The sequence below is a fragment of the Pseudophryne corroboree genome, chromosome 1 (genome assembly GCF_028390025.1).
Source record: "Pseudophryne corroboree isolate aPseCor3 chromosome 1, aPseCor3.hap2, whole genome shotgun sequence".
Classification (NCBI taxonomy): Eukaryota; Metazoa; Chordata; class Amphibia; order Anura; family Myobatrachidae; genus Pseudophryne; species Pseudophryne corroboree.
In genome coordinates, this window is record NC_086444.1 from 860,913,170 (window position 1) to 860,937,320 (window position 24,151).

General features: G+C 40.1%; 1 protein-coding gene across 4 annotated transcripts in view; it reads left to right on the forward strand.

Annotated features, from left to right (window-relative positions):
- Positions 1–24,151, forward strand: part of PSD3 (pleckstrin and Sec7 domain containing 3) — a 1,004,314-nt gene that overhangs the window by 379,526 nt on the left and 600,637 nt on the right. For all 4 annotated transcript variants that reach the window (XM_063919992.1, XM_063919993.1, XM_063919994.1 and 1 more), the window contains one exon: positions 9,831–10,223. In XM_063919992.1, coding sequence (XP_063776062.1) covers positions 9,831–10,223 — 393 coding nt within the window. The remainder of the gene's footprint in view (positions 1–9,830; positions 10,224–24,151) is intronic.

Here is a 24,151-nt window from a genome sequence, read left to right on the forward strand (position 1 = left end):
TAAACGGATTTTGGAACCTAAGAGTTCAAGTGATATATTTCAGTTTGGTATCCATTAATATCTAGCTTTAATAAACAAAGGTTTCAAAAGAAGAAACCATTTAATAAAGTCTAAGTGACATATATGTGTGTTATAAAGGAAACACGATTGAAATAAACACATATGAATTCAGACTACTCCTACATTAATCATCATAGTGAGTAACACCCATGTGGGTGACACATTTGATTCAGAGGAATTTCTTGTATAAAAGATATCAATTCATAAATATCAGAATATAGTAATACATACAACCGCATTACAGAAGACACATACTGGAGTGTATGATAAATTAAATGGAGCCTTGTTCTAAATGTTGTATGTAGGCACCTTACCTTCCAACAGCAAGTCAGTGATTGTCCAAACATCCATGCAATGTAGCATGGGAAACAGGGCCTACCTTATATAGTGGAGGAGGAATGACATCACCTCCTAATTAGATCAAATTAGTGCTTTACCAATTAATGTGAAACTCCTATGGAAATGTGGTTTTATCAAAACCCTTATAGGCATACAGCCATGCATCTATTAAATATAGATAAAGACCTTTTATCTTTTTCAATACTTCAACCAGGACCCACCTAATTTAACCTTAATAGGTTACTAACCCCACCATGTGCTTCATGGGTTAATCCTAATATGTAATGTTCCTTGTTTAGAGTGACAGGTATAACCTACCAATAAGAACAGTGAGGGGCGGGACAATTATCTCTAGGGACATAATGTCTGAGTGCACCAGCAAGTTTGACCTACACATTAACTTGTGGTGAAGATATATAAAAAAACCTCACCCAAGTCACGCATGCACCACTTCCAACCCGCCCACAACTAACAGGTACCATGGGCCGGGATTGCTCGGCGCGGCTCCGCCAGCACCATGCACTCCGAGACACCAGGAGAGTCCCAAGCGCTATGACAACCTGCATCTCTGGAGATGCTGGGAGAGCACCATGCATCACGTGACTATGTCACGTGACCCGGATGCCAGAGCGTGACAACTTGCGCTCTAGCGCCATGACGATATGGGTCTCACTCGGGGAAAAGAATCTCTTATGTAGCCCTTTACATAATTTAGTCAGACTAATGGGACATATACTTGTGCAATTTTCTAGAAGTGTGACGTGCAGGATTAAACAATGAACGTGTCTCCCTAACTGCACCCTTAATCTGATAGTGAGACTCTATTCACTTAAAAATATGTATATATACACGGGGTTAATATAAGTGTTACATAGCTAACTAATTATAATTCCTTATGACGTGTCTACCAATAATTAAAAATACTTTAGTGCCCATCTAAGATAATTCTCAGTGTATAATTCTCAGTGTATAATAATTTAAATGAAATGAAAATATAATTCAATATAGTGTATGGCAAAACTATCCAAAATGCTTAGCGTGTGGTGAGGACTAATACACCCCCCTTACGTCATAAGGTTACTGGCCTGAGCCAGAAAGAATATGGTCCAGTTACTAGAGTATCTTGCATTTTCAGCCTCCAGGGGAACTCTACTCGTCACATGATGACGTGTATACATATCTTAAAGGCTACATGTCTAATTATCTTTCTAAGAATAGACAATAGTAGGTCAAAATATAAACATATGATAAAAATTTGGAGATATACAATACTACAAACTATATGTTACCATAGGTAAGTATTCCACCCCTACTAACATACCATAAATATAAGGCTCCATTATTTCAATGGTAGCCACCCCTACTTATTCCTAAAGATAAATGGAGAAATCTCCCCCCCCCCCGCAAAATTTCATAGAGAACAAGTAACTAATGATGTATAAACCTGAAGTGGGCAATAGTCAATCCAAAAATATACATACAAATACAAAATCCAACACAAAATTTCTCTCTTCTCTGATGACTGAGTCATCCGCAAGTAGGATTCTCTCAACCGCTTCTACCCCTTTGGAGTGGGGGATGGAGGTGTAAAGGGCTTGGACATCAATTGTAACCCATCTATAGGTGGGTTGCCATTGTAACTTTCTCAGATAACTCAAAAGACTCAGTCATCAGAGAAGAGAGAAATTTTGTGTTGGATGGTATTCAGTTTGTCCTGAATCACAATTATTTCGAATTTGAAGTGCAGTACTACCTACAAAAACAAGGCACCGCGATGGGGACAAAGTTTGCCCCATCGTATGCTAACATCTATATGGACCAATGGGAAAGTGAGAATATTTACACAAATGAAGATTTCAGACATCCTAACATCAAGTTCTACAAAAGATACATCGACGATTTGATCTTCATCTGGGATGGTGAGCCAGAAACATTAGCCGGGTTTGTCTCCATGATTCAGATAAATTCCTTTAATCTCAGGTTCACGTACAAACAGCATCCATCAACAATTGACTACCTTGACCTTCTCCTTAGTATCAATGATTATGGCACCTTGAACACCAAAACCTTTTTTAAAGAGACCAACACCAACAGCTTTATCCCACATGACAGCTGCCACCTCTCCAGATGGAAGACAGCAGTTCCCTTCTCCCAGTTCGTGAGATTGAGAAAAAATTGCAGCAGTTTGACCAGCTATTGGGAACAATCCTCCCCCCTGGTAGAACAGTTTGCAGTCAGAGGGTATGGAGAGGATGAACTCCGTAGGGATCAAATCCGAGCGTCAGAGATTGATAGAAATAAGTTCTTTATGCCAGAAGTAACCATCAAGGACAAACGAAGCACTGAGAGACCATTTGTCACACAGTTCAACCAGGAGAATGTGAAGATTAGACGTATACTAAATCGACACTGGCATCTTCTACTTAAGGACCCCATATTGGGACCCCATTTGCCAGACAGGCTGAATGTAGTGTTCAGAAAGTCTAAAACCTTAAGAGCATTCTGGTTCCGAGCCAACTACAATCTCGTCAACAAAGTAGGACCACTGCTCTTGAACATCCCATTATGAAAAGATCAGGATTATTTCTTTGCAATAAATGCAATTGCTGTCGACATATAGACAAGAAAGGATTCATTTGGAAAGACGAAAGGATGAGAATACACAAACTGAAGACCGCAGTCACGTGCAACACTAACTACGTGATATACAAAATTGAATGTACGTGTAAGCTCTCATATATTCTCAAAACCAAGAGAAGTCTAAATATAAGAATACAAGAACACCTACGAAACATCAGAAACAAAGTCCAAAATCACAGTCTGCCCAGACATTTTCAGGAAAGACACAATTCTGAAGTCCACGACCTGACTTTTACTGTCCTTGAGCATATCCTGGAGAACAAAAGGGGGGGAGATAGAGACCTGCACCTGCCCAAAGAGAATCCTATTGGATTTATACCCTTAATATCCTTATTCCTAATGGGCTCAATGAAAATATAGATATGGCATCATTCCTTTAGGTCCGGGGTTCCAGGTTCCCCTTCTTTCCACTAGCTCTTTCCTTGTATTATATCTTTGTGTTCTTCCCCATTAAGAGGACTATAGTCCGTTTATGTCCATTAGGAAGGCCCTACTCCTTTCTGGTTCATACATCGCCAGCCACTTGTCCTTTATGAATTTTTCAGGGGGGGGGGGGGAGGAGTTCTTCTTCGTATGTCTTTTTTTATTGTAAAAATGTAGCCTCTTTCTATATGGTAAGACAGTAGGGCGGAATACTTACCCATTAACACATTTCTCGGAGCACTATATTCCTCCGATTTTTTTGTATTTGTATGTATATTTTTGGATTGACTATTGCCCACTTCAGGATTATACATCATTAGTTACTTGTTCTCTATGAAATTTTGCGGGGGGGGGGGGAGTTTTTCTCCATTTATTTTTAGGAATAAGTAGGGGTGGCTACCATTGAAATAATGGAGCCTTATATTTATGGTGTGTTAGTAGGGGTGGAATACTTACCTATGGTAACATATAGTTTGTAGTATTATATATCTCAAAATTTTTATCATATGTTTATATTTTGACCTACTATTGTCTATTCTTAGAAAGATAATTAGACATGTAGCCTTTAAGATATGTATACACGTCATCATGTGACGAGTAGAGTTCCCCTGGAGGCTGAAAATGCAAGATACTCTAGTTACTGGACCATATTGTTTTGGCTCAGGCCAGTAACCTTATGACGTAAGGGGGGTGTATTAGTCCTCACCACACGCTAAGCATTTTGGATAGTTTTGCCATACACTATATTGAATTATATTTTCATTTCATTTAAATTATACACTGATAATTATACACTGAGAATTATCTTAGATGGGCACTAAAGTATTTTTAATTACAGGTTGAGTATCCCGTATCCAAATATTCCGAAATACGGAATATTCCGAAATATGGAATTTTTTGAGCGAGAGTGAGATGGTGATACCTTTGTTTTCTGATGGCTCAGTGTACACAAACTTTGTTTAATACACAAAGTTATTAAAAATATTGTATTAAATGACCTTCAGGCTGTGTGTATAAGGTGTATATGAAACATAAATGAATTGTGTTAATGTACACACTTTTTGTTTAATGCACAAAATTATAAAAAATATTTGCTAAAATGACCCTCAGGCTGTGTGTATAAGGTGGATATGAAACCTAAATGTATTCTGTGCTTAGACTTGGGTCTCATCACCATGATATCCCATTATGGTATGCAGAGCCGGCCATAGGCATAGGCAAACTAGGCAATTGCCTAGGGCATTTGATATGCCTAGGGGCATCAGCAGCTTCTGCTAATTAAAATGATATGCGGCATGCCTATATTTGGTGTGTATCATTTCATATGCAGATACAGCCACAGTCTCACACAGTATATAGGCATGCCGCATATCATTTTAATCAGCAGAAGCTGCTTGTGCATCCTAGCCACATAGCAATGCAAATAATTTTCATTAAAAAAAAGGTGTGCCCGACGTTAGCATTGAGGCAACATTTATAAGGACACATCTGTATCCAAGCAGAGGTCACAGTGTTATTGGCAGTGTGAGTGCTGTGTGCATGTGAATGGGTTGGTTGTGCAGTAGTGTTTGGAATATGTGTAAGAAGCATTATGTGTGTCATGTAAAAATGCATTAATAATGTGCAACATATGTGTAAGGGGCTCTATGTGTGTCATTATGTGTATAGGGGCACTAATAATGTGCAGCAAATGTGTAGGGGGCACTATGTGTGTCATTATGTGTATAAGGGCATTAATAATGTGTGGCATATGTGTAAGGGACATTATGTGTAAAAGGGCATTAATAAAGGTTGTCATAATGTGTAAGGCGCAGTGATACTACTGTGGGATGTAATATGAATTATGGACACTATCACATGATCTAATGTGAAAAAAGTTGCAGTACTGTGTGGCGTAATTGGAATTGGGGTTATTGTGTGGTCATGCCCCTTGCCAGCAAAAACACACTCCTTTTTGGGCTGTGTGCCAAATGTGCGAACTGTTCCTATTTAAAATATAGGGGGTACAAACACCAATATAAGGACTGCTACGGGTGAGGGGTGATGGTGCTGGAAAAGAGGTGCAAGGCCAGAGGCGGAACCAGCGGTGGTGCAAGGGGGCACCAGCCAAAATCTTGCCTAGGGCATCATATTGGTTAGGGCCGGCTCTGATGGTATGCAGTTATTCCAAAATACAGAAAAATCCGATATCCAAAATACTTCTGGTCCCAAGCATTTTGGATAAGGGATACTCAACCTGTATTGGTAGACACGTCATAAGGAATTATAATTAGTTAGCTATGTAACACTTATATTAACCCCGTATATATACATATTTTTAAGTGAATAGAGTCTCACTATCAGATTAAGGGTGCAGTTAGGGAGACACGTTCACTGTTTAATCCTGCACGTCACACTTCTAGAAAATTGCACAAGTATATGTCCCATTAGTCTGACTAAATTATGTAAAGGGCTACACAAGAGATTCTTTTCCCCCCGAGTAAGTGAGACGCATATCGTCATGGCGCTGGAGTGCAAGCTGTCACGCTCCGGCGTCCGGGTCACGTGACGTAGTCACGTGATGCAGGGTGCTCTCCCGGCGTCTCCAGAGACGCAGGTTGTCATAGCGCTGGAGTGCAAGCTTGTGCTCCGGCGTTGGATGTCTGGGCCATGTGGCATGGTCACATGACGCGGGGGGCTCTCCTGGTGTCTCGGAGTGCATGGTGCTGGCGGCGCCGCGCCGAGCGATCCCGGCCCATGGTACCTGTTAGTTGTGGGCGGGTCGGAAGTGGTGCATGCGTGACTTGGGTGAGTTTTTTTTATATATCTTCACCACAAGTTAATGTGTAGGTCAAACTTGCTGGTGCACTCAGACATTATGTCCCTAGAGATGATTGTCCCGCCCCTCACTGTTCTTATTGGTAGGTTATAGCTGTCACTCTCAAAAAGGAACATTAGATATTAGGATTAACCCATGAATCACATGGTGGGGTTATTAACATATTAAAGTTAAATTAGGTGGGTCCTGGTTGAAGTATTGAAAAAGATAAAAGGTCTTGATCTACATTTAATAGATGTATGGCTGTATGCCTATAAGGGTTTTGATAAAACCACATTTCCATAGGAGTTTCACATTAATTGGTAAAGCACTAATTTGATCTAATTAGGAGGTGATGTCATTCCTCCTCCCCTATATAAGGTAGGCCCTGTTTCCCATTCTACATTGCATGGATGTTTGGACAATCAATGACTTGCTGTTGGAAGGTAAGGTGCCTACATACAACATTTAGAACAAGGCTCCATTTAATTTATCATACACTCCAGTATGTGTCTTCTGTAATGCGGTTGTATGTATTACTATATTCTGATATTTATGAATTGATATCTTTTATACAAGAAATTCCTCTGAATCAAATGTGTCACCCACATGGGTGTTGCTCACTATGATGATTAATGTATGAGTAGTCTGAATTCATATGTGTTTATTTCAATCGTGTTTCCTTTATAACACACATATATGTCACTTAGACTTTATTAAATGGTTTCTTCTTTTGAAACCTTTGTTTATTAAAGCTAGATATTAATGGATACCAAACTGAAATATATCACTTGAACTCTTAGGTTCCAAAATCCGTTTATTCTTACAAGGATCATTTGTATGCATGAGCTCCATTTTTTAAGCTGACCTTTGAGGTATGTTATTATGTACCCTATATATATATATATATATATATATATATATATATATATATATATATATATATATATATAAAAATTTGGAAAATTTCACAGAATCAATCTAAATATAACCATAAGTTATTTTATAGATAAAGGATTGGATATTTAATACATAAATCTTTTTGATGATATGCAAGATATGATTTACAACATTTTTCAGAAAGAATGTTATTACTTGAAATTCTTAGTATTTCTTGTTCAGGTATTACACACATTGACACTAATCAATGGTAATTAATTGATCCATTAGGTTCTTTTGGGTTGGAATTAGCCGACTTCATTATCCTTTTTGAACCTCCTTTATTGATGGTTTGAATTTGGGTAGTCGACTCTAGAGGTATGTGGTGTAATACCCAAACATGTGAATCTGGTAATAGCCTCTGATATATTTGATTACATCTTCAATTAATATGATTCAATTAGGTTGGAGTGATATTACCACAATGGTGGCTATCGAACTCTCCTTATGAATATCCTTGATTGTCTGGGTTCATCAAAATAGTTCTTTTTTGTCATTATTTACCAAAGATCAGAGGTATGTCCTGTTTTGTAATTATGATGCTCGGATGCCCCCTTTCTTTGTCTCTTGTTTTTCCCGATTCCCTTCATTCTCTTTGTGACTATGTTTATTAATAATTATTGCTTTGTTATATCATGTCTTGCTCACTTGTTCTTATACTGTTCATTTTTTATTATTCTTATTTAATTATATTATGTTATATATTGTAATTTGTAATGGCTATATAAATGCTATGCATTGATTAGTTGTCCTATAATTTTAGACACACCCCTGATGAAGTCTTGATATTAGATGAAACGCGTTGGGTTATTACTCTGTTTTCTGATGTTATCTCTGAATATTCAATAAGGAAGATTAAGGATACAAGCAGAAGTTTACCTGCACTCTTCCACAAAACATAGGAGATTTGCATCTTGTTGACTATGTAATATGATGGACACTATGTATGCTTCTATATCTTTTTTAATAAATTATTAAATGAACAGTTTTTTCTTATATTTTAACGTTAGATCAAATCATACCGTGTAACTTTCTGAGGTTCTTTTTAATTTCTGGGGTTGACATAATCCTTGGGCACGCAATTCCTCTATTTCTTACTCTATTCCTATGTTTAGTTTCCTCTAATAGGGAACTTAGTGGAATCAGGCAGCCAGTTGTATTAGTATTTCTCATGTCCCTTATACCATAACAGAACAGCGCAGGAGGAGAGTATTGTTAGTATAGGAATGAAAACTGCAGAGACCAGCTGCTGTTAACGTTTCAGTTCTATTATGAACTTTCGTCAGAGAGTCCATATATATATGGACTCTCTGTTTACAGAATACTTTACAAGCAGTTTACAGAACAATTTTAACAATTTCAGTAGTGTATGAGAAATAGCATTGGGCCTGATTTAGCTGTGGATGGAGTGCCGTCCTGCAATGCAAAGCACTAATGTACGGTGCTGTACACATGCCGTCCTGCGTCCTGTGACGCAGGATCCATTCAGGCATGTACAGAACGGGTCCTATGTCACAGGACGGCAGCAGACCGTCAGTGATTGACAGCCTGCTGTCATTTGGAAGGTGTGTCCAAAATGAAATCTGAAATGCAAGGCAAAAATAAAGCTGTCCCGAATTTGTGGGCCACATGCAAACCAGTATTTATTCAGCATCAGGGCCATATTAACGTATGTGCACACTGGCAGCTGCCAGGGGCCTCACGATTCTAGGATCCTTAGAGCAGGGGTGGTAGGGGGGCAGGTAGAAAATGCTGCCCAGTTGCAATGATTGTGAATTATACATTCTCTACCTGCGTCCCAGCCTGCAGCAAGACAGTGAATGTCTGTCAGCATGCTGATTGGTGGATGGCTTGAGCTATCCACCAATCAGAGTGCAGCATTTTCTACTTGCCTCCCAGCCTGCAGCCAGACGGTGAATGGCTGTTAGCATGCTGATTGGTGGATGGCTCAAGCTATCCATCAATCAGAGTGCAGCATTTTCTACTTGCCTCCTAGCCAGCAGCCAGACAGTGAATGTCTGTCAGCATGCTGATTGGTGGATGGCTGGAGATAGCCTCTAATGAGAGTGCTGGCAGCTGTTCACTGTTTGGAAGCATCTGGAGAGATTGCCTGGTATCACAGTTTGGAGAACTTTTTTTATCACAAGATGGTCTTGATAGTGATCCGATGCTGCGCCTTCAGACGCAGTCCGTGTATCTGAGAAGCTTTTTACAAAAGTCACCTGCTGCTGCATTTACATTCCTTCTATGATCTGCTGCAAATGAAGACTCAGCACCAGTCACTTCTGTGTCCACCTCTGAAGCAGGCCTAATGCGCAATCTGATAATGTAGTATTGGTTTCTGAAGGGAGAAGGATCACCTGTACGTCTCCTGATATGTATTATGTTGTGTAATACTAGGTTGCACTAGGAATTTATCTTGGAAATATATACATTATATGCAGTCTATAGAGTAGTAATGCTAAAATAAACCATCTAAGGAGACAACTAAGTACTGGACATATTTAGCACTTGTTTATTACTAAGCCCTAAATAAAGGTGGGATTTTTGTGAACCATATGCCATTACAGTATATATATATATATATATATATATATATATATATAAAACTAATTAAATATTTTGTCTTAAGTCCTAGAATTGTGACTGAAGACCACCATGAAGACACATTCAGATCAAAAAGATGTTCAGAGGACTCCACAGACTTGTACAGCTCTCAGTTTGAGAACATTCTGGACAACACATCTTTATATTACAGTGTGGAGTCACTTGACACTTTATACTATGAACCAGATAGCTTTTTCAGTTTTGAGATGCCACTCACACCAATGATTCAGCAGCGAATAAAGGAAAGCAGTCAGTACTTGGAGAGGAATACAGCTGCTGATGTCGAGCAAGAGTTCCTCAAAATTGACCCAGGCAATGGAATAACAATGGGGTACTGCAATGATGTCATTAACGGTCTCGATGATGTCATGGGAGTAGGATTCAGTAAAACAAGCGAAGTGGCAGATCTCTCAGGAAGGTAAGAAAAGACTTGTAATATTTTATCTGGTTGCTATGTTACATGTTGTCACTCATAAGGAAGCCCTGTGACCTTTAAACATGAGTTATTAGCAGATCTATACTCAAATGTAGAATAAAATGTAGAAACTTTTTTTTTATAGTATTTGTAGTCTTTACTGTTCATTGACGTGGAAGTCTTATTGTGACTCTTCAATAATGGTAACTTTTCTTTTTTATACTGTAAAACAGCTTTGCATTTAGGACTGTATTCATCACTATTGATGGTATCCCGAAATATTCAGCACCAAAATGGTAATTTCACTCAACACAGCTGCCTAGGATATGACCAGTTTTGGTTTGGTAGATTTAATTAATGACCTTTATTAGAAAACAAAGAACAACAAGTATTATCAAAAATAAAAGTTTGGTACAGACTGTTGTTTTTTTTTATTTTTTATAATTGCATAAATTCAAAACCATAATTTTAGTTTTCCTTTTTTTTTAAAGTGAAGATGAAAGTTTGAAATCATATTGTTACATATCGTATGCCAGCTGTGATTATATTGTGTTCATATTACAGTATAGCCACTAACTGTTGGACATTAATATATAATATCTCAGAGTCAGTGGGCGGGATGTAATGCCGCCCGAGTTTGTTGGCCTTGCGGGATGCCAGCCAAACTCGCATGTTTTTTAAAGGGTCAATCACTTACAAGGAAAAACCATGCCTTGTAAGTGATTGCCCCTTTAGAAAAACGTCAGAGTTCGGCCCGCATCCCGCACGGCCACCAAACTCAGGCGGCATTACATCCCACCCTCAGTGTATTACTTCTAAATATGTAGTGTATGAAATAACTGTTATGCATGTCTCCGTAAAACTGGTCAACATTCAATATTTTAAAATATTTTTTTAAGGGCTCATTGTTGTTGGGTAGGTGCTACTAATGCTACATAACAGTTTCCTTCCTCATATAGCCTCCGTATGTACAGTAATCAGTTGCGGCACACCGTCCGCATGAAAGCCACCAGCTGCTGATTAAAATGATATGTGGCATGCCTATATTCTGTGTGCGACTGTGGCTGTATCTGTATATGAAGTGCTACGTTACAGTGATGTCCATGAAAGCACTGTAATGTAGCATTTTGCATGCAGATACAGCTGCAGTGCTGCAGTTGCACACAAAATATATTGTACACATACCACATGTCAGCATAGTCTGCTGGTGTTTCTTATTCACATAGCGATTCGAAGAAGATGCATTTTTGAGGGGAAAATGCACAAAAGGATGCTCAGCATTCGTAACACTCTTAAACATTTGTTCTACCAAGTTGGTCAGTATTAAACAATAAGAACATTTCCGAAGATTACACTTTCTAGAGACAACACTTTGCCTTTTGGCAACTATATAATCTATATGATTCATCCATCCCTGTTTGCATCTTTATAAAGCTGCCTGGGAGTAGATAACTTCATTATAGGTTATTATTCTGTGGCAAGATAATAGTTTGAGTTTAAAGCTGAGTACCACTAGGATTAATCGGATGATGCTGATCTGATGCCCCCAAAGCTGGTGCCTCTGAACCTTCTTTGGAGGCAGGTAGAAAATGCTGAATTATACACAATCATAGCGGGCAGACAGCATTCTCTGCCTGACTCCTAGTCTGCCACTAGACAGTGAATGTCTGTCAGCATGCTGATTGGTGGATGCCTGGAGCTATCCACCAGTCAGAGTCCAGCATTCTTTACCTGTCTCCCAGCCTGCAGCAGTGAATGACTGTCAGGATGGTGATTGGTAGATGGATGAAGCTATTCACCAGAGTGCAGCATTATTTACCTGCCTTCCAGCCGGCAGGCAGACAGTGAATGTCTGTCAGAATGCTGATTGGTGGATGGCTGCAGCTATCCTCCAATCAGAATGCTGACAGACATTCACTGTATGGTAGCATGTGGAGAAACGGTGTCCACCATGTGCAGTGATTACTGCAGGCACCCTACTTGGCAAACTATCCACAAGTTCCTGGGCAACAGCAGATGGTATGTTTTGCTATTCTGCCTTAAGTACAGTGACCAGATGTGACACTGAAGAAGGTCAAGTCGGTCTAGAATGCATCCGTCACTCCAGTTCATCCCAGAAGTTCTCAATGGGGTTAAGAATTTAATTTTCTGTATACTAGTCCACCATCACCCTGGAAACATGACATTGCGCAGCCTATGATGATCCCCTTTATAAACTCAGTAAGCGCCTTCTGGCAAGTCTTTTGTTAGCAAATGATCTAGTCAGTGTCCCTCTACCCGTTTTATACCTTCACGAACATGTGTCTGCTGCAGGAGCACACCATTTCGCTTGCACACTGGCGGGTGGGTGGGTGGGTGTGTGTGGTGGGGAGTGCTCCAATCACTTTTGACTACATAGTGAATATATGTTAAGATGGCTTTGGTGAAAGGTAATATTCCAATGTCTGTATTTTTTTAGGAAATTACAAGGTTTGTGGTGTGAAAGTTGTAGTTTTGGAAGTTATGTTGTTTATTCTGTATAAAGTTTCATGTTATATGCTATACTTAATATGGTGTCTGTTCCTGAACTACATATGAAAAAGCGGCTTTCAATAGATAAAAGTAGCCCTGGGTACACAATGAACTGATTCCTTAACCTATTTCATTGTGATTTGGGCTAGAATGAAATGGTTAAATATTCCCATGTGCTCTTACTGCTGGGAACTTAACCACTGATGACAGTGGTTTGTGTTGCAGGATCTAGTGGACTGGAATAATGTAAAAAATAAAACGTTGACCAAAATATCATGAAGAGAGTGTCTGTATTTTTCCAGGGGAGGGTCAGTTCCCATTCTGTATGTTACTGAAAGTAGAAAGGAGAATAACTGACTAGCACTGCAACCTGTTCCAATGGGCTCATTCTTGTCTGCATGCTTTCCTGTCACTTGTCTGCCATGTGAGGACAATCAGCCTAATAAGTAAGTTGACCACCGCTCCCTGCCTCTCTCTATTACTGCAACAACTGCGATCATTGCTGTGCACAGATCTCCGCTATTAACCTGCAACATATTTAACTATTTCATACAGTTCACATCACTTCTATTGTGTCCTTGTGTTGTTCTGCTTTCAGATTGTCAGCACAGACTGCTTTAAAATGTTTTCTTTTGGAAAATAATTTCATTTCAAACTAATCAGAAGTGAACAAATGCAAAACAAATTTCATCAAGAGTTTGAACTAAGTAGTTAAAATTATTTCAGATTACCCTTCCAGTTTACTTGACCTGTTTGCAAATACATCTGCCACACACACTGCTATTAGCCTGAGATGTTTGTGACCCTGAAAATGACAGTGATACCTTGTAATGGGTGTAGTCCACGTGTATGGTAAAGTATAAAAAAGTAAAAAAACAACAAGACTTGTGTCTACTATATGTGTGTCGACCATTGTCATGTCGACCCTTTGACCCTGTAGACCTGTTAAACTGTCTACCTGTAACATGTCAACCTTTTAACCCTGTCAACCTTAATGCATGTCTACCATTAGTGGTAGAGCTATTGACTGTAGACCTTTCTACTGGAGAGCTATAGTCCAGATACCCTTTGTCATAATGTTCTCAGAGATAATAGGATCAGTATTGGACATATTGCTAAATATTTTGAGATTGCAAGGTTAACAGTATCAGCCTCTGTGTGCAGTCATATTCTGACCTCAAAATCCAAACTTGGTTAAGCAAAATGATGTTCTGAATGCCAAAGGCCTAGATCTCATTCATCCTGACTACAGACCTGTCTGGCCAAATTGAAAGGTGATCCTGTTGCTTAGTGTTTGGACATATTAGAAGGATTGAAGAGTTTGTGGACACCTTTATCGGCATAAGGATTTTATTATTATGGACGGTCGTCCCCGAAACGGCATATATTTAACAAATGCTTAATGCACGAGAAACCAGATAGATCTTCTGCATTCAGAAACAATGGGTACTATGGTCTGGCTCAGTGTACCACACTCCAATAGGCTTCTTCTACAGGTGGCTTCGGCAGCTGTGGCCCTTTGGGAAGAGACTTTTACGCCCAAATAGGTCACCATTTATATTGTTTTGTACTATTTGTGTTTTGGTTTAACCAGGGATTAAACCAGTTATCTCTTAGGCTGCTTCTTTATCCATTAGTGCCAAATCCGTTCCCTAAACCACCTTATTGTTTATCCACCCGGGCCCAAATGTAGGTCTAATGATCCTTCTATCTCCATAGGGATAATGTTGAAGATAATTGCAAGTGACCGTGACCCCTCCTGCCATCGGATACCTTATGTTACCTAGGCACCATCCAGGCTGTGACCTCCACCTGAGTTTCACTTAATCTAGGCTGCCAGCATGCTTCTTTAGATTTAGGCTTTGGTATAGCCAACAACCTGCATCTTGCCTTGCCCCTGGACCCTTCCCAGCTTCCTAGAGTCATCTACCCACCACTGAATAGCCTGTAGGGTGGTGATGCCTACATTCGGACTCCCCAAGCCTCTATCTTCCTGCCTAAAGGAATGGCTGGTTATAGTCTACATCATTTCTTATTCTGCACCAACTAGGCCTCCAGTTTGACCAAAACAGAAAAGAAATAAGCCCATGCTCTGTTTTACCTATAATATACATTGTACCAGCTGCCTGGCAATATTATTGCCATATATGTATACAAAACAGAAAGACTTTTGCTATCGTTGCTAACATTAATATACTGCAAACCTGTGTATATGTACAAATAAATAAATAGAGGGGGTTTTGTCATATTTTGATCAAAACATTTAAGCTTGCAGCTTAAGCTCCAGTTTGACCAGTTTGATCTATGCGGCATTGGACCTCTGTGCCATTGAGGCCTCCATTACCACTTCACTTCATCCTCCTGCAACTTGGACTACCCTGTACTCCATCACTACCTGCCTCGTCCCCTAACAATTGATATTTTTGTGCCCAAGATTGTTACCTCACCAACTGTGTATAATAAGCTAAACGTGTTGAGTAAATTGTGTGCCATATGTGGCAGCTTCACCATCTGTGATTTATGTGGTCTTTCCGTGGCTTATTACCTGTAGGTATCTAGTATTTTGTATGTTGTTTTCTGTATTTCCTAAAGGTTTATCATAAAATGCACATACAGTACTGTTTATCCCACCCTTTTTAATCCAATGTAATGAGCCCAAGATTGATGCTTCACCTGGTCATTTTTGAATGGAATTAGCAATTTGTTGATAAGATGATGCTATGGGCAACCTATATTGTGTATGTTTTCTTTTTATGTAGGTTAGTTTAAAGCTTCATATCTCCCTGCATTGTTTATTCCACATGTTATAACCAACATAGGGGTCTGTTCAATTCAAGTCGGATTTCCCGACTTGTCGGATAAACGGTAGTTTCCGGCAATTTAAGGTCAAATCGATATTCGACCTATTCAATCAAACTGCCGTTTATCCAACAAGTCAGAAATTCCGACTTGTCGGAAAACACGTGGATCAGTGGATTAGCCGCGGATCCACGTGTTTTTTCGGATTTACAGGCAAATCCGACCGGTTTTAGCCGTTTCCGACAATGTGAATCCAACTTTAAAAAAAAGTCGGATTGGCATTGTCGGCAACGGCCAAAACCTGTCAGATTTGGCCACTAATTGAATACTGAGATGTCGGATCCTTTCAATTGAATACACCCCATAGTGCACGAAAGAAGTCTGCCTAGTCTGGTACTTTCATAGATGGGATGAGAAATCCATGGAATCTTGTGGTTGTATATTATATTCTTTACTCTGTATATCCCCAAAGTGTATTTGCTTCTCCACATATTGCTCACACCATGTAGGCCACAAAAGATGTCTGCCTCATATGGTGGTTGTGGATGGGTTAAACTATCTGCATACCAGATGATTTTGTGGGTAGAAAGAATGAAACTAGGAGGGTGAATGATACTTTGCCAGAATCAGTTTTACCTATATGGTGTGTTGGAGAAGAGAGTAAATTTAGCCTAACCAAGTATGCTAACTGGCTTTGAAAGCTATATTGTAACAACCTAGTAAAATGTGTTCTATGGGAACAGGGTGAAACAGTCTGTAACACACTAGGACATGTATGTCTGCAATGACAGCTGTAGAACTTGAACAGTCAGTAGCAGCTATGAACATAGATGATATGTAGTGAAGGAGACTGCATGCAGGAGGCTATGTATAGCAGACTGTATTAAATGCACAGGTATAGCTGCAGGAGGCAGACAGCATACTGGTGTAGGGGAAGCGCTGATTACAATAGGTGAGTAGATGGTAACTCTTTGCTGCAGAGTGGTGAGCACTGATTACAGGTTGAATCCAGTAGAATGGGAGCACTGTGATGAAACAACAGAGAGAATTGTTACAGAGCTGGAGCTCAGGAACTGGGAACTGCTTCTGTCACTGGAGTCCTAGGAGACTTGTTGTACTGACAACGCACAGTTGTCAGAGGCCAGTTCAAATAAGGAGCTCTAGTTTAGGATTGGATGTGATAGTCATGTGCAGCATAGAGACGCTGTGAATGGCTGAAACTGTCTCAGCTGCCTTCAGGCAAGATGCTGGCACACTTGCTGCAGCTACAGCAGAATTCTGACATGAATGGCCAGCAGACATGCACCAACTGGTAAATCGGTAGTGCCTGGTGTGAGTGAGCTGGCAGTTCCCGGGCAGCTACGTTTTTTGCCAAAATATGCCAAATGCCAAATATGCATCTTGTTCGCATCGCTGTGCGAATAAGACGCACAAGCAGACTCTACTTATTAAAATAATTTGCAGAAGGGGTGTAATTCTCAGAGGCAATGGAGATGCCTGCCACCGGGCTCCAAGCCCTGAAGGGGCACCTGCATGTACAGCAGCACCTGCAGCGGTTCAAGTGTGACCACTGCTCTTCCAATGGAGCCCTGCAGCACACCCACTGCTGATTCTGCAGAGTTAATCAGCTCTGTCCCAGGAGCCCTGCTAACACCTGCAATAGGGGACAGGATGGCTCCCATCTGGTGGCGCTGAGCCTGCACTGCAGCAAGTGATGGTGCACTCGCTGCTGAACTATGAGATGGGACCCGCAGGGGAACACTGATTCTTCATGCTGTTGATGGCTGAATCATAGCATAGACCAGCTGAGAGCACTATCTATATAATTATACAAGTCGTGTGAGTTTTTATATATATATATATATATATATATATATACACATATACATACACACATATATATACACACACACACACACACACACACACACACACACACACACACACACACACACATATTTGTTTCCCTTTTTTTTTTTTAAAGGGATGGGAGCATCAAACTCCAACTTGCCTCCAGGGGACTGGGATGAACGTACGCCCCTGATATGTGGCATACCTGTATTCTGTGTGTGACTGCGGCTGTGTCTGCATACAAAATCCTACGTTACAGTGTTTTCTAGGGGAAAAAAAAGACAACCGGTGTTAGTAAACGTGCTCACGACTAGGCTCGACTAGAAGGGGTGTTTAGTGTGACTGCAGCAATGATGTAAGAGGACGCATCTGTTCTGGGATAAGAAGTTACATTTTTCTGGACCCCACTACCACCAATGATAAATATTTGCTATCATTTTCTTTTGATCACCTATATTTAATGGCCAGTGTTTTGGACAACACATCAGACATTACATAGGGGTGATTTCTAGGTTCTGTGGCTTTATTGGTAGTTCCTATTGTCACGTTAAATTTCTTTGATGTGCTCTATATGGTATACTGATGTTTCATACCTTTTATTATACTACTAAAAATGATTTCTCTATTAGCCCTCGCTGCGGAAGTACTGTACAACCAAAATGTGTGCATCATTTCCTGTTGATTACTTTTCTATTGCAAATAAATTCACTAAATGATAATTTACACAGGATAAGAGAATTATATAAATCTTTTAAAATGACAAATTTTTTTTTGTTAATTATTAATTACTGTAGGCATATCCCATTTGATGGATCTTAAAAAAATAAATATTTGCTGTAGAACCTGAAATACCAGTTGTCCCAAAGTATTCTTTGAAACCAGCTTTGCTGGGAGTGTTTCCTAATGTCCATTGCCTTAGCCCATAAGGCTACGTTTTGGTTAGTAATTTTCAGTGAGATGGTAGGTTAGAGCAAAGTGTACTGTGCACTTACATCATTGAGTGCAACACAGATTTGGAGCAAAGTATGTAGACTGTTTCTCTGACTACAGCAGCTGCAGTACAGTGTGATCTCACCCAGACTATAACAATTCTTTTCACAACTTAATAAAGAGCAATGTCATCACCATTAGCTGTGCTTTACCGACAGATGCAATTAGCATTGTCTTTGACATTAGTTTGTTTCATACAGTATGTACTGCAGTGTACCACCACTATAGAGTGCACAATGGGCCTAATTCAGACCTGATCGCAGCAGCAAATTTGTTAGCTAATGGTCAAAACCATGTGCACTGCAGGTTGGGCAGATATATCAATTGCAGAGAGAGATAGATTTGGGTGGGTTATATTGTTTCTGTGCAGGGTAAATACTGGCTGCTTCATTTTGACACTGCAATTTGGATTTTAGTTTGAACACACCCCACCCAAATCTAACTCTCTCTGCACATGTTATATTTGCCCCCCCCCCCCTGCAGTGCACATGGTTTTGCCCATCAGCTAACAAATTTGCTGCTGCAATCAGGTCTAAATTAGGCCCAATGATTGCTATTGCAACCCCTTCTTCCTGTAACGTGTATACATTTTCAGTGTGTATAACTGGAGTAGTAGTTGTTTAAATGTTTTGTATTGTGATCAAATCAACATGTGGCGATTGTGATTAAATCCCTATTTTCATAAATAGGGGTCAATCCAGTTCAGGCGTTGTCCTCACCCCTTTGAATTAGTACTTATGGCATTAAGGACTTGAACAATTTTGTATAAAATTGTGCAAATTCGGAGTGAGATCGGGCTGCGAGGGGGGTGATATGCAGCGCCGTTGCCGGCGTTTCCATACCTTTGCAATGGCAGCTCGTCCCCTTCGCCCACAATTGGATTAACCCCTAAGATTGACTGCACATTGGCTGATTTAAATGATATTGTCCTGAATGTGCTGCGTGCAGGACACCGCAGAATATCATAGACAGCTGATAACTAAATACTAAAGTCTGCCGGGGCAGATAGCACTATGGGGGTCATTCCGAGTTGATCGCTTGCTGCTGATTTTCGCAGTGCAGCGATCAGGTAAAAAAACTGCAAAACTGCGCATGCGTATACACCGCAATGCGTAGGCGTGTCGTACGGGAACAAAGCGGTTCGTTGATAAGTCATGGATTCAACGAGGAATCCATTCGCACAGCCGATCGCAAGGAGATTGACAGGAAGAAGGCGTTTATGGGCCTCAACTGACCGTTTTCTGGGAGTGGTTGGAAAAATGCAGGCGTGTCCAAGCATTTGCAGGACGGGTGTGTGACGACAATTCCGGACACGAACAGGCTGAAGTGATCGCAAGGGCTGAGTAAGTCCAGACCTACTCTGAAACTGCACAAAATGTTTTTGCAGAGCTCAGCTGCAAAGGCGTTTGCACACTTGCAAAGCGAAAATACACTCCCCCGTGGGTGGCGACTATGCGTTTGCACGGCTGCTAAAAGTAGCTAGCGAGCGATCAACTCGGAGTGAGGGCCAATGTACGTACAGTATTATGTTCTGTTAATTTTGCCCTCATCATTGGGATTTCACAACTGTTGAAAACCTCAAAAAACAATATTTAAACTTTGTGTGCTTTTTCATTTTGTATGGTTCTATCTAATATAGATATGAACAATAGGGAAAGTATAACTAAATACTGAACAGACACATGTAGAAAAGAAGAAGTTGTACTGTAGTTGGTTAGTGATTTAGTAATGAAATGGAGAACAGCATTTCAGCACAGTCTTTCACTAGGATTACAGCAGTTATACCTCCAACTTTCACAGAGAAGTGAAGCTATTTGCTGTGCTACAACTGTGCAGGTACAGTGTTCTTCAGACACACAAGTTATGTCTCTTTGCTTGTTGCTAACACAAAGTGGCACAAATATTAGAACAGTATATTGTTTCTTAGTATAGTTCCACTAGAAGTAGGGACATTTTAAATTCCCTTAAGGGAGCATCCTCCACCAATTAGTGAGGGAGCCCACCTTGAAAGACGCAATATTAGACTTAATACTTACAAATGGAGACAGAATATCGGACGTAAAAGTGGGTGAAAACCTGGGATCCAGTGATCATCAAGCAGTATGGTTCAGCATAAAGACAGAGACTGACTCATCCCATACAAAAACAAAGGTGTTGGATTTTAGGAAGGCTGATTTTGTAGGGATGGAAAAATGTGTAAGCGATTCTTTGGCAGAGAGGAGGAACTTGGAAGGAGTACAGGAGAGGTGGGAAACATTAAAATGTGCAATATTAAAGGCAACAGACCTTTGTATCAAAAGTGTTAGGAAAAACACAAGGAAAGGAAGCCTGTGTCGTTTGCGAAAAAAGTAGCAAATATTGTGAAAGCAAAACAAATGGCTTTTAGGAAATATAAGCACACACAAAATAATGAAGACAAGAGATATATCTTGTTAGATAGAAGGAGACTACGAAGGTAATCAGATGTGCAAAGGCACAAGCTGAGGAGAAAATGGCCCAGTCAGTGGGTAAAGGAGGCAAAACTTTTTTTAGGTATATAAGCGAAAGGAGAAAAACAAAAGGTGGAATAATAAAACTAAAGACAGAGTCTGGGAGTCTTGTTGAGGGAGACAATGTAATAGCAGATCATCTTAATAATTATTTTTGCTCAGTATTCACTACTGAAAGAGAGGGGAAGGGGCTACAGTTAAGTTGCAGGGATATTCAGGAAAGTGAAACAAGAACATTTACAGAGGAGAAGGTCCTAACAGAACTCTCAAAGCTGAAAGTGGACAAATCTTTGGGGGCAGATGGGATACATCCAAGGATACTAGAAGAACTTAGAGGTGCTGTTAGCACCATTTACCAAATTAATCAACCAGTCATTAGCTACAGGAGTAATTCCAGAGGACTGGAAAACAGCGAGCGTAGTCCCACTGCACAAAAGTGGCAGCAAGGAAGAGGAAAACAACTACAGATCAGTCAGTCTTACATCAGTAGTAGGAAAATTGATTGAAACACTCTTAAAAGAAAGAGTTATACATTATCTCAAATCCAGCAATTTACAGGATCCCAAACAGCATGGATTCACTGGGGGGAGATCATGTCAAACAAATCTTATTGACTTTTTTGACTGTGTGACTAAAGTGATGGATAAAGGTGGAGCCGTGGATATAGCTGATCTGTTCCACATCACAGACTGCTAAATAAGCTTGAAATCTTGGGATTGGATACTAGGATTATTGAATGGATAAGATATTGGTTGCAGGATAGAAAACAGAGAGTTGTAGTAAATGGAGTGCATTCACAGGAGGGAAATGTTACCAGTGGAGTACCCCAGGGATCTGTACTTTGACCAGTGCTATTTAATATCTTTATTGGTGACATTGCAAATGGCATTAAAGGGAAATTATACCTTTTTGCATATGACACAAAGGTATGCAATAGGGTAGACACACCAGGTGGGGTAAAACAAATGACTGAGGATCTAGGTAGACTAGAGGAATGGTCAAGAGTGTGGCAATTACAGTTTAATGCCAATAAAATGCAAACTCATGCCCTTGGGCCTCAGAAATCCAAAAGCTAAATATAGTATTAATGGCATTATACGGGAAACTACTGAGGAGGAAAGGGATCTAGGATTAGCTATTTCAGGTGACTTAAAGGCAGGTAAGCAATGTAACAAAGCAATGCGGAAGGCAAGTCAGATGCTTGGCTGCATTGGGAGAGGAATCAGCAGCAAAAAGAAAGAAGTAATAATGCCATTGTATAGGTCATTGGTACGGCCTAATCTAGAATACTGTGTCAATTCTGGAGGACATATCTTCAAAAAGATATTAATACATTAGAGACTGTACAAAGAAGGGCAACTAAAATGGTGCATGGCTTACATCTCAAAATATACCCAGAAAGACTAAGAAATCTTAATATGTATAGTTTGGAGTAGAGAAGGGAAAAGGGGGGCATGATAGAAACTTTCAAATATATCAAGGGTTTTAACAAAGTCCAGGAGAGAAACATTCTTCACATGAAGTGAACCCATAGGACACGAGGACATGCACTGAGACTGGATGGGTGGAGGTTCAGTGGAAATTTGAGGAAAAATTACTTCACAGAAAGGGTAGTGGACAAGTGGAATAGCCTCCCATCAGAGGTGGTAGAGGCTAAGACAGTAGATTCATTTAAACATGCATGGGATACCATAATGATATCCTTACAAAGAAATTATTATTATTATTATTATTATCCTCTATTTATATGGCGCCACATGGGATCCACAGCGCCCAATTACAGAGTTAACAAATAAGCAAAACATGAAGACAGTGACTTACAGTTCAATACAATATAGGACAAGCACAGGGTATATAAACATAGCTGCGTCAGTAAACAGCACTGAAATAAGTATCATGGTGGCAGAAAGCCGAAAGATTTGGTGCCATCAAAGGGAGTATTAAAAAGATGATAGGTTAAGTAAGACATAAAAGCACATGAGGGAAGAGGACCCTGCTTGTGAGAGCTTACATTCTAAAGGGGAGGGGCACACAGACAGGGGTGACACAGATGGGCTTAGGATGAGAGACGGCTGGGTTTGGTGAAGAAGTGTGTCTTGAGAGCCCGTTTGAAGTTTTGTAGAGAGGTGGAGAGTCTGAGGGGGAGAGGTAGAGAATTCCAGAACAAGGGAGCAGGTCGGAGGTAGGAGTTGGAGGAGGTAATCAGAAGGCAGGAGAGGCGGTGTGCATTAGCAGAGCGAAGAGGACGGGTGGGAGTGTAAAGGGAGATAAGTTCAGAAATGTAACTGGGAGAGGAGTGGGTGAGAGCTTTGTAAGCGAGTTTGAGAAGCTTGAAATGGATTCTGAAGCGGGAGGGGAGCCAGTGAAGGGGCTAGTAAGACAGGGGAGGTGGATGTAGTGTGTTTGGTGAGGAAGATGATCTGGGAAGCAGCAATGAGGATAGATTGGAGTAGAGAGATGTATGTGTTAGGGATGCCAGTTAGGAGGAGATTACAGTAGTCCAGTCTGATGATGACCAGTGAGTGGAAAAGGGTCTTGGTGGCATCCTGGGTGAGAAATGTTCTGATCCTAGAAATATTTTTGAGATAAAAATAACAGGTTTGTGATAGGTGCTGAATGTGTGGTTTGAAGGAGAGGGAGTCAAGGATTACTCCAAGACAGCGCACTTGGGGGCTAGAGGAGATAGTAGTGCCATCAATAGATAATGGATTTGTGGGAGGTGAGGTTGTGTGGGAAGGTGAAATGATAAAAATATGGTAAAAAAAAGAGGCAGACTAGATGGGCCAAGTGATTCTTATCTGCTGTCAAATTCTATGTTTCTACAAATGTGTCCACATACATCTTTGCTATATCCCGCCATGTATGGCACAGTGTTGCATGTTATAGACTCAAAGATTTAGCCATGCCTTGTGATTTTTCTTAATTTGCTTCTTAAATATGTTACTTTATACATATTCTATTATGGCAAACAAAAATGTTTAAATCCATCCACTCGCTACTCGTGAAAAACAGCTTAGCCGTGTTTTGCATGTTGTGCCAAATTTACCAAAATAGCAAAGATGGACACAACTGTATGTACCACATTGTTTCTTTCAAACCAATGTACAAAAAATTGCTACAAAATATTTTGCAGCATTCCCTCACCAGTTATATGGGAATATAGTTACAAATAAGTAGGTAGCATTGATAAAAGAATTTCATAATCTGTATCAAATGGGCAGGTTTGTAAACTTTGTTAAATTCTAACAGTAAAACTTTCAACAGATGTTAGTTACAGAAAAGTTAAAGGAA